We start from the raw sequence: 17195 nt of genomic DNA, 5'->3' as shown, positions 1-17195 counted from the left end.
ATGAAGTTATGAATCTTTGGTTGTATTTATATACAGATATCACAGTTGTCATTTCAACTCCACACACGCAATAAAGGGGGACAAAACCCATGATCTTCTGCTCCTAAAAAAGGCCCCTACTATTTGAACTCAAGAAGAACTAGCTATAGTAATTGGAGAACCTCGTTATAGGGCACCCACTAGCAGGGTATATAACTATACATTTGGGGAGTTCTGACCTTCAGTCAAGTAGAAGGTGACAGGACATACCACTGGCTTTTATATTATATAATATACACACTGAGGTGAGGATTTTTTCTGCTTCAGTATGAGTATGAAACTTCCATTAGCCTTTGCAGGAATTATGCACACATCTAGGACCAAAAAGATAAACACCCACTGTATTTGTCACAAGTCCATATTCAGCATCTAGTAGATAAGGATTGGAAGCCCCAGGGAACTTCTTTTGAATAGTATTCTTTGGGTGAGATTTTCAAAGGCAAGGAGAATTAGGCACTTATCTTCCATTTGTGCCTTTGAAAATCTCACCCTTAACATCAACTGAATCTTTATTACCTCAAAATGTGGATGCCCACTGTGATTATACAATTCAGCTTCAAGATAAGGATTCCCATAGTTTTCTCTAAAAATATAATAAATTATATATCCAGTAAGTTAAATACATTCTCTTATGTTAATGGCACTTAATGCTTCTTTTGACACGTTGTGATTGTTGCCATTTATAAGACACTTTAACTATACAATATGTTCTTTAAAAATGTCTTTATGCACATTTAATTATTTTATTAATTATCATTAACAAATATAAGATGTTTCTTTTGATTATGTACTTTGCTTTTGCAGTTAAGAAGGGGAAAGAGTAACTTAAATACGTGAAATTTAATTAATTAAAATTATTTTTTATTTTATGTTATTTTTTAAAATCTAAGTATGACTGAAGTAATATGAAGTAGTGAATGTTGTTTTGTGCCTGAATTATTAATCTGCCTGTTGAATAGAACTGAGCAACTATTTCACAGTGAATTATTAATTAAATGAATGTAGACTCTTTTCTGCTTGTGAATTTCCTCAGCAAGCTTATGATTTTTTCATACTTACTTGATATTCAAATTTCTTCACCATATTAATTGTAATTTCTACAAATTATTTTTGATCTGTAGATTGATTGTGAGCAAGTCACTAGGAATATTCAAAATTCTTGGTTTGTTGGCTAATGTTGACTGTTTACTGATTGTGCAAGTACAGCTCTTAAAATCCAGTATGGATATTCACAAATTGTAAATTCATAATTATCCTTCTATGATTGTTCTCTTATATTTGCTTAAAATGTGCTGCTCCTGTGAAAATTCCTGCTTGTCAAATTGTTTACTAGAATGCTAATGACAGGAGAACAGACAGGGTGCAAACACAGCATAAATGAAGTCAGGTTTTATGGTTAAAATGAATATTTTCAGAACATTTCTTGAGATACACAAGCAACATCTTGGAGTAAAAAAGATATACTAAGGATTTTGTTTTAGTGAGGGTAAATGAGGCCCAAGTTTGTATTTCTGATATAATAGATACCCATTGGGGTAGTGCTAACATCTGTGATGGATTTTCAAATATTTTGCTTACTATTAAACCCTCCCCCATCTCTTCTAATAACACCAATATTAACTAGGACACTTATGAGTCAGCTGAATCTTTTTTGGCACTCCACTCTTCCTGTTTATCCCAGGAGTTATGTTGCATATTCTGGGTCTGATTCTGCCAACAATTTTGTGAGCACTAGTCAACTCAAGTGAGTAGCCCCTATAATGCCAATGACTACTTTCTTAAATAAGGTTTGCAGGTTTGTTCTCTCAGCTTTTGGTTTGTTTTCCAATTTTGTTTTGTGTTTTTAAAATATGCATAGGTTGTAAACTCTGGGCTAGATTATGAAAGGTACTCAGCTTCCTTTTGGGCATCTTAATGACTTTTCAAAAGGGCTCAGCATTCAGTGAATCCCACTGATAACAGTTGGGTAGTGAGCAGTTTTCGAAAACTGGCCACCTTGCTTAGGTGAGTAAAAGGAAGCTGAGCTCTTTTGAAATCTGGCTCCAGTTGTGGGTGCTGAGCATTTCTGGAAATCAGACTTTTAAAAAAAATTAAGTTATTAGATAGGAATCAACTTTTATCAATTAAATTATATATCGATAGGCCCCAAACTAACAAAGTACTTAAGAATGTGCTGAACGTTTAAGTTCATGAGTAGTCCCATTGAAACTGAAATGCTATAGTGCTTTGCTGGATATGGGCTATATTTTGTAAGTTCTTTGGGGCAGAGCTACCTTTATTATATGTGTGTGTGGTTCCTAGCCCATTGGGACTCTAACCCCTGATCAGGACCTCTAAGTGCTGCAGTAAGAATGATAGTTATCCTGTAAGCATCATTGAGGCTATTGCCTCAATAGCCTTCCTGAGGTTTGATACTCATAGAAATGTATGTTGATGTATGCACTGTACAATATAGCTTAGCATTGTGTATTATATGATTTTGATACATATTTAATGAAATATTTTAAAAAGTCTAAGGTTTCCAAGAGGAGAAAGTAAGTAACTTGCTTTTTTTGTGACATTTGACATTATTTCCCTCACCTCAGTTGGCTGGATGTGCACCTTTTCAGGTGTTTCAAAAGGCTAATGATTTTTAGGAAAATATTAAATTCACATATTTGAAGAAGAGGTGATTTTCAGGATTTATACATTTAAACTATGCCATCAGATATGTGGGGTATGTGTAACATGTAGATAAGGCCTCCATGTAGATGTTGCTCAACTGGGGAATTTGTTCAGGCACAAAGTGAACAAAGAGATTAAATATTAACAGTGGAACGATAACTCTTTTTTCTGGTTAGACCTATCATTAGCAAGCCAGGAGACTTCAGACTGTCTGGTATATATATGAACACAAAGTGCCTTTCACTGTCAGTACCTTCAGCAGGGGAAGGTTACCAAGATGTTTAAGCAAGCCAGCATCATGAAACTGCTATTGCTGTGTCTGCTCTGTGTTTCCATAGTTAAATCCCTGGCTTCTGTAGATTATGATGATGAGGTTGTAGTAATGATGATAATAATTAATAATAACAATAGTAATGCTTGATCTTGCTTAGTTGTATATATGACTTTATAAGCTTTATAATTTAGTTAAATTACAAAAATAAAATGTTTAATTATCTCAAAAACATATTCATCTTCAGCTTAAGGTGTTCAAAGAAAATTGTTTGTAATTATTTTTTTCTCATATGTGTAACAGCAAACTGTAGGGTTTTCCCCTCCTGTTTTCTGATGTATTTTCCTTCTCTTCCCCCTCTCTCTCTTTGTAGGAAAGTGACAACGCTCCCAGGGTAAGATTGGATTTAATTACATGTTCAGACATATTCAAGTAAGGATATTTATTTAGCAATTTTAACATTTATTTAAGAGCATGAGAAACAAACTCTGCGTAAGTAAAAGAGTAGCAAAATGTGTGTTCAATAATGCCTTGAGACTATTGAAGTCAATAGGAGTCTTTCCATTGATTCAGTGGGCTTTGAATCAGGCTCTAAATGAGCAACAAAAGGAAGGAACTGGTTCCCAGTTCATACTGCACTGGAGTTAGAAAGAGAGAAGTAACATTCTGAAACAGAATTAAAAAACAACAAACAAACAAAAAAACCCACCAAGGCCAGTCTAAAATTAAGGCATAAAAATGTGTATAGCTGGTATATTAATTTTGCTTAAGGAAAGAAATTTAAAAGAAGTCAATATTTGATTTAAAATTGGACTTTTAAAAATCTTGTACAAATCCCTAAACAAATGAATACCAGGTTCAAAAATAAGAAATTATTTCATATGTGGCATAATTGGCTGGATCTATAAATTGAATATGTTTCTGATATACTATTTTACCGAATAACTTCCCAGCCATTTTCTACTGTACACTGCTTATTTCTGATGTTTCTAAGAGTTTGATCTCATAGCCATTACACATGTGGGTCTTACTTGTGAGAGTAGTCTCATTGACTTCACTGGGCTACCCACAGTGAGGGTGTGAAGGATCAGATCTGAATTTTTTGGTCTATCCTATTTCCCTTATTCAGAAGATTGTTATCCATATAGATGCCTAATTCTTTTTTGAATCCTACTAATAACTTGAAACTCCATGTCCAGTGGCCATGAGTTGTGCAAAATAATCTATTTCTTTTTATCAGGTTTAAGTTTCTCGCTATTTATTTTTTCTGAACCTTTTCTATTTTTGCTATTTCTATTTTGAGATTACAATATTTTCAGTATTAGTTTCAATTTCATCTTTTAATTGTGTCCTAACAATTTGTTCACTTTTTTAATGCCAAAGTACATTGAACAGATGTTTTCATTCAGCTACCCAAAATGATACTCAGGTCTTTTTCCTGCATGGAATTAGTGTATTTCTTGTGTCTAAAATGTGAGAGATAGAGAGTAAAATGACACCTAAAATATGCCAATAAATTGATGTATGCTATTTTTATATTTTATACAATTGATGTACCTGCTTTTAAAATAATGATCCTAATTATAAAGAGTTTTTTCTCCCTCTGGCTTTGTGTAGGCTAATGGCGAAAAAGTGGATGCTCGAGGTCACAGACCAGTAGATAAAAGACGGGAGCCAATGCCAACTCTCAGACCAGCTCCTCCTCCCATTAGTAAAGGTGGATATCAGGCTCGTCCAACAAAACCACCCACTCGGGGCCAGAAGAAAGAAAATGTCGTTTATCCTGATGCTGGAGGCTGCAGGCATGCATCAGATGAGCTAGTAGGTGTATTTTCCTTGTAATTGCAGTGGAGACAGATGCACTTAATAGTAATTGTATCCCTGCTTTCAGAAATGTACTAAACCTCACAATGGTACTACCTGCAGCTCAGCAGGTATCTTGAGCTTGGAATGTTCAGTAGCATTCAGGTGGTTACAGTGAATTCGATGCACTTCCCTTTCTAGTGCTTTGATGATACCCCTCCAGAAACATTAGTCATCACTATTTTTTCAGAACTCATCTTTTTAAACTGTTGTGCCCTTTAATATTTTTTTCTTTCTTTAACAGTTGTGAAGAACAGACAATTTTCTTAATCAACCAGACACCAAGAAGTGACCATTGTAGTTCACTGACAGCCCAACTCTGCTCTCCCTTGCTCGTGTTGAGCAGTACCTGATTGAGCAAGTAGTCTTGTTGCTTTCATGGGATTATTTGTTGAGTCAGATCCTACTTATGATGAGCAGGGAGGCAAAACTGAGTCCTGAATGATGAATGTAAATAATTATGAGCTAGATTGTGCCCCCCCATCACTTACATGGCTGTGCATTGGGAGGGAAGGAATAAGGAGCCTCTCTTCTCACTCTTCATGGCCTGCAAAAGGGCTGGATAGAATTGCAAGACCTGTGGTTGAGGAGGCATAGGGACTGCAATTGAGATGCTGCCCTCTACTTGAGGAGCCATTCATTGGAGAGGTGCAGTAGAGTAGGCAGAGCCAAAGGTTCACTTCTCGCCCCCACTCCCACTGATTTATTACCCTAGAGATGAAAGGAACGAAGATGGAAATATGTAGCTGTGTCTTTAGGCATTACGAATTGAAAGAAAGATATAGCACAGATCTGCTTTAACATATTAATACATTATCCAGGGCATCTTCACTATCAAACATTTTTGCATCTATCCTGTATGGCATGGCTCTGTCCAGGTGTCCAATATTAAAAGGAATCCCCCACTTTTTAAATTCTTCAAGCATTCATTACATTCTACCATCAGTCTTTAACCCAAGCTCTTTTAGGTGGGTAGTATATGCAAAGACAAGTAGTATGTCTAGTAGAATGCTAACTTCTCTATACTGAACCAGTTGTGCATCACATTACCTCAGTCTTGGTCTCCAGTAAAAAGCATAAGTTGTTACCATGCTGCTAGGCATCTTAGTATTTGAGAACTTATTACTTCTAACTAGAGATGACTCAAACAAGTTTGTTAAAGTTCAGTTAATCAGAAACGCAGGATTATTTTGGAGGCCTTTAGTAGGTTGGGTACTTTCAGTCAAATACTGCTTTGAAATTTGGTGCTTTTGTATTTTCTTCATCCGTTTTGGTATATTTTCATCCTTCAGAGGAATAGTGACTGATGCTATAATAATAGTGCAGGCTTCCAGAGGAGATAATTGTTTAAATCTTTTGGTGTATGGTTGTTTCACATGAAAGATACTCATACCTTATGTACCAGACTAAAGTTAATACTTAATTTTGTGATTATGTGGGGGACATATATCTCAATATTTTTGGGTACCTGGTATGGCTGTAGTGCTTGATGAGTCATAATTTTGTAGCTGCAGATGGTTAAACCATGAACAGTTGGTAATCCAGAAAAATTAGCCAAAAGCAGGTGGTGGATCACAGATATTAGGGGGTCTCCCCTGCCCAGAACTTTAATGAGTTATCAGAAGGGATCCCCAACTGGAGCTTGAGCCTGTTTTCTCCATTTAAGATGGCAGTTTTTTTTCCAATAAATTGAATGTCTGAAGTATTTTGAGACCATATTGAGACAACTAAATAAATGGCTTAGAGTTGCTAGATGCTCAGCACATTTAAAAATCTGGTTACTTGTTTAGGTGCCTAAATATGAGATTGGGAACCTAACTTTAGGCACCCAGTTTTATAAATCTTGGCCCTAATCTACAGCACTTGTAGTTGACTCTTCCCCCCCCCTGCTTTTTTAGGGAGTGTTGTGTCCAACTGGGTGTGAGCTGCAAACTGCATTGGTAAAACAGGAACAAAGTGTGAAATCCGACATTCGGGACCTAAAGAACAAAGTAGAAAAACAGTCCGAAACCTCTTCAACATTCTATGAGTACATGAATACACTAGAAGATAAACTGCAAAGAAGACAAAAACAAATAAAAGGTACATTATTGTTATGCATCATTGCAGTAAATCAGTATTACAGACAAATTTGCATTGCTACAAGTATTAAATATATAGGGCTTATTAAAAAAGGTTACAGATAGGAGCATCAGTCTAAGTAGCTAAGGTGTCACAAGTCCATAAAACTAAATCTAAAAAATCCTAGCTGAGGGGCCAAGGACCTGATCCTGCTTTTGATGAAGTCAAAGGTAAAACTTGCATTGGACCCTTAGGCCTGTGTCTACCCAACAATTAAATACCCAGGTCAGCTGACTCGGGATCGCAGAGCTTGGGCTGTGGCACTGTAAAATTGCTGGGCTCCAGCCTAAGCCTGAACGTCTACACAGCTATTTTTAGTCCCACAGCCTGAGCCCTGTGAACCCAAGTCAGCTGATCAAGACCAGCCACAGTCGTGCTGCAGGTCTTTTATTCCAGTGTAGACATACCCTAGATGTCCCCAGCTCCTGGACAGCCATAATAAGCTTCTGTGAGGATGTTTACTACAGGTCCTTGGCAGAATATGGTTAGATGGGATGGGATCTGAGTTACTACAGATAATTCTTTCCTGGGTGCTGGCTGGTGAATCTTGCCCACATGCTCAGGGTTTAACTGATCACCATATTTGGGGTCGGGAAGGAATTTTCCTCCAGGGCAGATTGGCAGAGGCCCTGGAGGTTTTTCGCCTTCCTCTGCAGTGTGGGGCACGGGTCATTTGCTGGAGGATTCTCTGTGCCTTGAGGTCTTTAAACCACGATTTGAGGACTTCAATAACTCAGACATAAGTTAGGGGTTTGTTACAGGAGTGCGTGGGTAAGATTCTGTGGCCTGTGTTGTGCAGGAGGTCAGACTAGCTGATCATAATGGTCCCTTCTGACCTTAAAGTCTATGAGTCTATGAGAATATAATCACAGCAAGAAATTTGTCCATTTATACTGAGCCATAATACAAAGTATGTCCCTGTTACTGGGACTAAAGCTCTTTGCACACTGTGAAATCAGGGAAGAGGGGGAAAGGACACACAGAGCACTCTTTTCATTTCTACAGCAGAAGTAAAATCTCAAATAATACTGACTGGATCATGGTTTATAATTTGGATTAGAATATGCTAGTTGGAAAACGTTGAAAATTGTGACAGTTGTTATACATTCTCTTTTCTAGATAATGAAAATGTAGTTTCTGAGTACAACACAGAGATAGAGCAGCACTATACATACATCAGAGAGAACATGGACAACAACATCCCATCTAGCCTCCGAGTCCTCCGTTCAATTGTGGATACCTTACACAAAAAGATACAAAAACTGGAAAATGCTATATCATCCCAAATGGAAAATTGCCGCTCTTCATGCATTGTTTCCTGTAATATCCCAGTGGTATCAGGCAAAGGTAACTCATTTACATGTACAGAAATCTCTCCCTTCCGTCCTTTATATCAATGTACAACTGGACAGATGCATTATGAGCACATGTTCACATTCCTCCAAAACATATGACACCAGTCACCAATCAGGACACCAGAGTTGATGGACTACTGGCCTGATCCAGTATGGAAAATCATATGTATTACCTGTCTTATTTATCTATTGTGGGTGGGATTTTCAAAAGCACCTAAGTGATTTAGGAGCATGAGTCCCACTGACTTTCAAAAAGGCATTGTGCGTCAGTGGGACCTGTCACTAAGGAGTTTTTGGAAATCTCATCTTATAAGGGATTGTGGGACAATACAGGTATAATTTTCTTTCTTTCGTGATTCCCTCTTATGTCATTTTAATTTATAATTTAAATCAAAGTGAAATCAAGCAGAATTAGATGTTTGTAAGATATTCCTGTATAATTAGCAAATAGAAATCTATTCTGTTAATTATTGTCTTTATGAAGAGGATTGTTCTACTAGAATTTCATAGATCCCTCAGAAACATAAACTGTTGATTTATGATTGCAGAATGTGAAGACATTATCAGAAAAGGAGGTGATTCATCTGAAATGTACCTCATTCAGCCTGATGCTTTCTTCAGACCTTACAAGGTTTACTGTGATATGACCACAGCAAATGGAGGTAAGTGTGAGATGAACTATGGTGCTGTGACAGGGATAACTATAAATATGCACAAAAATGAATTTGCACTGCTCCTGTATTTCTTTGCATTTGTGCTCATCTGAGATTATAACTTTTGGCACTAATTATTAGTTAATCTAAAGCAATTGTTCTCATGCTATGGCTTGTGAACCATTGCAGAATGTCGCCTACGGAAAGTTTTGAGAACTACGTGCTGAGGGATCTGAGTGCTGGAGTGGAAGGTGGCCCATGCATAGTAGGATCTTTCTCTAATAAAGTGGAGAAAGAATTGTTGGCTAGTCACTGACTGGGCTTGGTAGATGAAATTTTGACTCATTGTATATTTTACTGTGGCTAGATTGAAGTGAAATATCACAACTGTTCTAGGGAGGAAGAAAAGCGTGTGACTGCCCCCATCTCCACATCCTCCAGGTTGGCTGTGTTAGGGCTTCCTGGAGCTTGGGTCCAGGCCCTGTGCAGAGTGCAAGGACTGAGCCCCGGATGCTCCCAGTTTGGAGCAAGTGGAAGGGAATGGGCAGATAGGGAAGCTTTGACTCCTTCCCCACCTTTCCCCATTCATTGGCCAGAGGAGTTGGCTAGGTGCATGAAGGGGAGTAACTTGCACACTTTCAAGGCCTGCAATGTATTAAAACCTCCAATGATGGAGATTCCACAACCTCACTGGGTAATTTGTTCCTAACTGTAAGGGTAGTTGAGCACTGAAACAAATTACAGTGCAATCTCTGGTACTGAAGGTTTTTAAGAATAGGTTAGATAAGTACCTGTTGGGGATGGTCGAGACCAGTGATGCTCAGACTGAGGCTCGTGAGCTGCAAGTGGCTCTTTAATGTGTTTCCTGTGGCTCTTTGCAGCACATGATATGAAAACGCTGTGTGATTTAATTATTAACCAATCTAAGTTATTAACCGATCAGGATGCTTTTACTATGTTATTAACCAATTGTGGTTGATAATAAAATAATAATATGTGGTCAGTCATTTTGCTGTGAGAATAATATAGATATAAACTAAATATTTCCCCATCATACTGTTTAAATATGAACATATAGTACTATAGTGAATGAAACAATGAATTCACATACAGTGGCTCTTTTGGGTAATGTTGATCACTAATTTGGCTCCTGAACTACTGAGGTCTGAGTATTGCTGGTCTAGAAAATACTTAGTCCTACCTCAGTGCAGGGGACTGGACTAGATGACCTACTGAGATCCATTCTAGTTCTACATTCCTATGATTTTGTGATTCTACTTCTTCCCTCTATGCCCCAAGCAAGAGGGGAAAATGGGAAGAATTGTGCCTCTGAGACTTTCTCTGCCTTCCAGTGCTCCTCCTGGGGCAGCATAGCTACTCGTCACCCACAACTCACAACTAAGTAAATATCTAGCCAAATATGAAAATGTTACAAGCATTCTTTGCTTCTGACATGAAGATAGGCATTCAGGCCAGTACAGCAGTTTAACTATTTATAGATTATTTCAGAGAGTGCACACTCCAAAGATTGCACTCTTGCTTCATTAGTACTGTGATCACATCTGTAATAAGGGACCAAACATGTCCCTTTTGGCCTCCCTCTTCCAGCCTGACTCACAAGATATGGTACCATTCAATGTGAGTAGGGTGGTAGAACTAGGCCCTTACGCTCTGGGATCCTCCCACCCTGCAGGGTCTTAGAGCCCGAGCTCCAGCTCGAGCCCAGAAGTCTACACAGCAATGAAACAGCCCCATGATCCCGAGCCCTGCGATCATGAGTCTGCTGTCACGGACCAGCCATAGGTTTTTCTTTCCTGTATAGACATACCCTAAGGGTTCAGTCCTGCTCCAGTTGAAGTCAATGGCAAAGCTCCCTGTAGTAGGGTTGACTCTCTCCTGAGAGCCCCCTTGTGGTCAGAGGTCACTCTGCAGTGCCTTGCCTCTGTTTCCCCCTTTTTAAAACTCCTTACACAGACTCCATACATTTTTTCTGTGGTCAGAATACTCATTCTTTGGGTCTGGATTCACTCACAGAACATAAACTAAAAATAAAACATACAGTCCCAAATTAAAGTCCAACCGACAAACATTTCTCTTCCTACTCCCAGGCCTTTCTGCCTAGGGAGGCCTTTTTGCCCCCTGCTTGCTTGGGTCTCTCCCAGGCCTTCCTTCCTGGAGAACTTTGCAGTCCCTTTCTTTTTGTCCCCCTGCTTGCTCAGGATCTCTTCTGCCTTAGCCGGCTATTCCCTAGCTGGAGTTTTAGTCCCAGATCCCAGGACTCTGCTGGAACCTGCACACTCCTAGCAGTCTCTGCTCTCCCTGAGTGAGCACCCATCCATCCACCCCCTTCACTGCAGCTTCCAGCTGCTCTTTCCAGGGTGATCACCTGATGTCTCTTGAGTTGTGCCTCTTTCAGTAATCAGGGTTGGCTAGTCCCAGACCCTCCAGCTCCTCTTACACACCCCTTGACACAAACAGGAGCAGGATTACATGCTAACACTATTTGTTCTCTTGTTAATTGCAATTTAATTCAAATATTGTTGCCCCTGCAGGATGGACTTTGATTCAGAACCGCCAAGATGGCAGTGTTGGCTTTGGGAGAACATGGGATGCATACAAAAAAGGATTTGGAAATATTGCAAAAAGTGGAGGGAAAAAATACTGTGATACTCCAGGTAAAATTCTGAATACAAACCTTAAAGTGCTTCTTTTATTAAAACTTTTTTCTCAGGTTTCTTAAAACTGTCCACACTTGATTCAAAGGATGTTCATTAACTGTAGCAGATTTATGGGAAAATAGTAAAGTTGCCTTAAAACATATTCTGAAAGTGGTTTCACTGAGTTTCCTTTTATTGGTTGTCAGGTGAATATTGGCTTGGAAATGACAAAATCAGCCAGCTTACCAAAATGGGACCCACTGAAGTTTTAATTGAAATGGAGGACTGGAATGGTGCTAAGGTTTCAGCTCATTATGGAGGATTCACCATACAAAATGAGGCAAACAAGTATCAGATATCAGTTAGTAACTATAAAGGCACAGCTGGCAATGCTCTTATGGATGGAGCTTCACAACTGTATGGCGAGAACAGAACAATGACAGTTCACAATGGCATGTTCTTCAGCACTTTTGACAGAGACAATGATGGATGGTATGTACTTGCATTAGCAATTTTTTTTAATATCAAGATAAAGCTATCAAATTGGAGATATTACTGCTTTATGTGCATCTGAATATGCATTGTTCCACAATCTTTTAGAAAAGGGTAATATGTGCTAATTCTGCAAAATGTCACAATCTCTTAGAATATGTTTACTATCTGCTAGTCACCAGCCAAATGCATGCACTGTGCCACTGAAGTATCCAAGAGCAGAATTTGACCAAATGATTTAGACTAGAGCTGTACCAGAATCAAATACAGAGCACCTGCAGGTACACTGGAGTAGTGGGTTGAAGTTGTTCTAAAAATCACATCAGTGTCCACAGACTGGCACCTTTGGACACTGTATTATCATTCACATTAACTCATGAGATTATGGTCCCAATCTTGCTGTCCCTGAAGCCAATGAGAATTTTGACACTGAAGTCAATAGGAGCAGGATCATTGGGCCTTAGTCAGCGTGAGCCAAAAACGAAGGAGATCTGCTCCTGAAATTAGCAAAATATCCTGTTCTAAAAGAAATTCTACCTAATCAAGAATAGAAAGAATTTCAATTGTTAGTGATAAAGTGCATAATTTAGAATCTCTTTGGCACTATAAATGCCCTCTAACCCTTTTACATAGTCATTTACTCTATTATAATGTTTACTAATAGAGGAATTGCTTGTGTTGGCAAATCCATATGGTACGTATTGTTCGGTACCATTAAATTACAATGATATTTGCATTAGAAACACATATGCATAATATAACATACTATAGGAACGTTGTGTGCCAGTTTTCTTAGTTTTTAATTAAATTCAGTAGGTGAATCCTTATTACTGTGCATGGACTTACGCATTGAGTACCAGTGGTAGCTATAGAATATTTTGATGTGGTAGCTCTCTTCTCTACCACTATCTTTTTCAGCTGTAGACATGCAAAAAAATTGTGCATTGGAGTGATCTATCATAAGCACTTTTCCACTTTGTTATTTTTAAAATGTGTGTCATTTTTTATGTTTATCAGAATGAGGAATCAGGTATAGTGCAAATTTTCCTGTGCATTTCTACCAATGCACCTCCAGCATCCCTGTCATTTAAATCTTTGATTTTTCTGAAGCAGATTTTTCTAATTCTGTGGTAGTCTTATGTGGCGAACAAACATACAGTAGAGACTAGAATAAGGTTGCCAGAATAATTTTCATTTCCTTCCAAAGTTGCATTTGAACTCAGGTATCCAGAAATGAAAGTCTAGTGCATGAACCCACTCTGACACCTTGTTTCTGTCCAGCCTCTTTTTGAAACCAGGTCCCACATAAGTTTTAGTTAGGAATGTAATTAAGTCTATCCTGTGACCATTTACAGAACTGTTAGGTATTAGTTGATAAGCTAAAATGATCTTTCAAAAAAGATGCAGCATAATTGTATACAATTTGTTTGCAAATTCTTTGGGATAGTTTCTTAAAACAGGAGATTGCCTAATGGGGTGGTCTCTCATTCAAGATTCATTGTAGATGGATGTTTCTTCTGAGCCTAGACTTTTCATTATCGATTCTTTGGCTGTTTGGGCTCAGACCATATGCTATTATGCATAACACATACCCAGATGAAGTGTATAGAACACACTCGATGATCAATCATTTGTGGAAAGTTCAGAGATAACTTTTACTACATCTTCAGGATCAGAAAAAACAGATTCATACATGCACACACAAATAAGAATATAAGAATTGCCCTACTGGGTCAGACCAAAGGTCCAACTAGCCCAGTATCCTGTCTTCCGACCAGGGCCGGCTCCAGGCACCAGCCTGGCAAGCAGGTGCTTGGGGCGGCTGCTCCGGAGAGGGGTGGCACGTCCAGGTATTTGGCGGCAATTCGGCGGACGGTCCCTCACTCCCGCTGGGAGAAAATCGTGATCACAGCATTTTTTTTTTTTTGGCTGCTTGGGGCGGCCAAAACCCTGGAGCCGGTCCTGCTTCCGACAGTGGCCAGTGCCAGATACCCCAGAGGGAATGAACAGAACAGGTCATCATCAAGTGAGCCATCCCCTGTCGCTCATTCCCAGCTTCTGGCAAACAGAGGCTAGGGACACCATCCCTGCCCATCCTGGCTAATAGCCATTGATGGACCTATCCTCCATGAATTTATCTATTTCTTTTTTGAACCCTGTTATGGTCTTGGCCTGCACAACATCCTCTGGAAAGGAGTTCCACTGTGCGTTGTGTGAAGAAATACTTCCTTTTATTTGTTTTAAACCTGCTGCCTATTAATTTCATTTGGTAACCTCCTAGTTCTTGTGTTATGAGAAGTAGTAAACAACACTTCCTTATCTACTTTCTCTACACCAGTCATGATTTTATAGACCTCAATCATATCTCTCCTTAGCTGTCTCATTTCCAAGCTGCAAAGTCCAAGTCTCATATCTCTCCTCATATGGAAGCCGTTCCATACCCCTAATAATTTTTGTTGCCTTTTTCTGAACCTTTTCCAATTCCAATATATCTTTTTTGAGATGGGGCGACCACATCTGCACACAGTATTCAAGATGTGGGCGTACCATGGATTTATATAGAGGCAATATGGTATTTTCTGTCTTATTATCTATCCCTTTCTTAATTATTCCCAGCATTCTGTTCGCTTTTTTGACTGCCACAGCGTATTGAGTGGATGTTTTCAGAGAACTATCCACAATGACTCCAAGATCTCTTTCTTGAATGGTAACAGCTAATTTAGATCCCATCATTTTATATGTATAGTTGGGATTATGCTTTCCAATGTGCATTACTTTGCATTTATCAACATTTAATTTCATCTGCCATTTTGTTGCCCAGTCACCCAGTTTTGAGAGATCTTTTGTAGCTCTTCGCAGCCTGCCTGGGTCTTAACTATCTTTAGTAATTTTGTATTTTTTTAAATTTTGTATTTTGTAAAAATTTATTGTATTGTTTAGCTACAGTGCATCTGTCACTATTAACTGTGTGTTTCCCTCCCTCCCCCCCACCTCCCAGGGTTCATGCAGATCCAAGAAAACAGTGTTCTAAAGAAGATGGTGGTGGTTGGTGGTACAATCGATGCCATTCAGCCAATCCCAATGGCAGATACTATTGGGGAGGGCAGTACAGCTGGGATATGGCAAAACACGGCACAGATGATGGAGTTGTATGGATGAACTGGAAAGGGTCATGGTATTCATTGAAGAAGATGAGTATGAAGATTAGACCATTCTTTCCACAATAATCATCATTAAAATGAACAACATTAAATGTTTTCAAGTGCATATCAAAGTTAACTTCTTTAGTGCATGATATTTGATTTTGCCTTTACATAAGAGAAACAAAAATTCCAAAGTTTATATGTCTGACTATATTGTGACTTGAATTGGAGAAGTCATGCTGAATATAAACCTATGTCTGACCCATTAAAAAAAACTTGCAAGTGTCTTTTGTACCCTTTGTACTTGATCCCAGGATGGAAGTAACTGACAGCTATCTTGTTAGTCCAGAAATAGATCAATATCAAAAATATCAATTCCTTTTTCTTATAAAACAATTCAAAATCAGATATGAGGTGGGAGAGAATAATTTATCTTCACAGAAAATGTTTAAAGTAACTAAAATCTTAAAACAAAAGTGTCTTATAAATTATACTTATTTATATGTTACCAGTGAATAAGCAAATGTGTTCAAATAGGTGGCAGAAGATATATTGATGTTCATTAAATGTTTTCTACTACTGCAAAAGAATGTATTCTTATTCAGAAAAATGCACAAAGTAGCACAAAACAAAATTATTTCCTTGACCAACACAGGTTAAAGGGATCTCGTGACATTTCACTCAGCACCCCTCTCTCCACTTCAGGACCAGTCCCAGAAGCAAACCTCACTCCTGCAGCCCTCCTCCAACTGAGATCTCTCAGCCCTTTATAAGTATCACCTGACCCCTTCCCAGCTGGGTCTTACAATTGGACCTGCCTGGCTAAGGTCCCTGGCCCATAGAGGGGCAGACTGCCCTGTTACAGCCTCCATAGGGAGGCAGAAGCCCTCTTTCTATGGCCACACCTGGTCATGGAGAGGACCTCAGTCCTTCAGCAAAACCTCCACTGATGTTAAGCCAAGAAGCTTAGTCTGACAAGAACTGAGTGAAGACTACAAGAGTGTGTCCATGATTACCCCTTTGTCAGTTCCTAAGGATATTGTTACAATACATGCTAATCCATGTGATTAGAAACAGGGAGAGTCCACTCACACTCTCAGTTATCAGTCACACAAAGAAAACTCATGCACAGTACATATTTGTTGGTTAGCTTTAACCTTAAAGGCAAACATCTGCAGGATAAGCACAATGCATCCTTGTTACTCACAGGATGTAATTGTTCTTCCATACAGATAAGCTTTTGATTAAAAAAATTCTTACCAATACACCGTTGTATAAAAAATAGCACATTTGTATATGAACCCTAGCTACACACTACAGGAAAGAAACATACAAAGAAAAAATGTACTATTAAACCTAGTATGCTATTATGAACCATTCAAACTGAGTACTAGTATTCTGTTACTAGTCCTATTAAAGTCAATGGGATTCCTCTCACAGCAATGTACTACTGAATGTGAGTAAAAGTGGCAAAATCAGGCCCTAACAGAATGTAGAGGCTTTCAATCAAATGCTTTCCACACCCTGAATAAGGTTGTTTTGGGAACCTTGCTTTGGTGAGTTACAGTGATGTATCTTATTTTAAAACTGTAGTATTTATGGTGAGCTAGCCACCAGGCAGAGATGGGGTGGAAGTGACACTTGTGTAAGTGTTTGCAGGACTGGGAACTAAGATGTCCACAGCCATCTAGAAGTCATTCCCCCAAATGCATAAGTATTTTCATTTATTAAAGGTAAAGCCTGCCTTCCTTTCCCCTTTGTGGCTATGAGAGACTCTGAATCCATCAGAAACAATGTTGTTCTGCTGTGCAAGATGGGACACTCCTAGCACACCACACTGTACGCTGTGTGGAGATTCACTTCACCACAGTGTGCAGGGACCTTTGGGAGGGGCGCAGCATGAGACTGTTCAATTGTTGACTACACAAATCCACTGG

At 38.8% G+C, this 17195-nt stretch overlaps 1 protein-coding gene across 1 annotated transcript; it reads left to right on the top strand.

The window, feature by feature from the left end:
• Positions 1 to 2949: 2949 nt before the first annotated feature.
• On the top strand, positions 2950 to 15543 carry FGB (fibrinogen beta chain). Its single transcript, XM_054029507.1, has 9 exons — positions 2950 to 3076; positions 3348 to 3368; positions 4592 to 4795; positions 6736 to 6919; positions 8078 to 8305; positions 8862 to 8975; positions 11519 to 11641; positions 11830 to 12115; positions 15114 to 15543. Exons 1-9 carry the CDS (start codon positions 2981 to 2983, stop codon positions 15340 to 15342), a joined length of 1485 nt encoding a protein of 494 aa, XP_053885482.1. The 5' UTR covers positions 2950 to 2980; the 3' UTR covers positions 15343 to 15543.
• The last annotated feature ends 1652 nt before the right edge of the window (positions 15544 to 17195 follow it).

This window comes from Malaclemys terrapin, chromosome 5 (assembly GCF_027887155.1).
Source record: "Malaclemys terrapin pileata isolate rMalTer1 chromosome 5, rMalTer1.hap1, whole genome shotgun sequence".
Lineage (NCBI taxonomy): Eukaryota > Metazoa > Chordata > Testudines > Emydidae > Malaclemys > Malaclemys terrapin.
The sequence above is the reverse complement of the archived record's forward strand: the minus strand, read 5'-3'. Positions and strand labels throughout refer to the sequence as shown.

Bases quoted from the DNA above. Each gene is read 5' to 3' on its own strand.
- FGB (XM_054029507.1), top strand. From the start codon at position 2,981: ATGTTTAAGCAAGCCAGCATCATGAAACTGCTATTGCTGTGTCTGCTC. The intron at 8,976-11,518 runs GTAAGTGTGAGA...TTGCCCCTGCAG, and splicing joins TATGACCACAGCAAATGGAG to GATGGACTTTGATTCAGAAC. The intron at 12,116-15,113 runs GTATGTACTTGC...CCCACCTCCCAG, and splicing joins GACAGAGACAATGATGGATG to GGTTCATGCAGATCCAAGAA.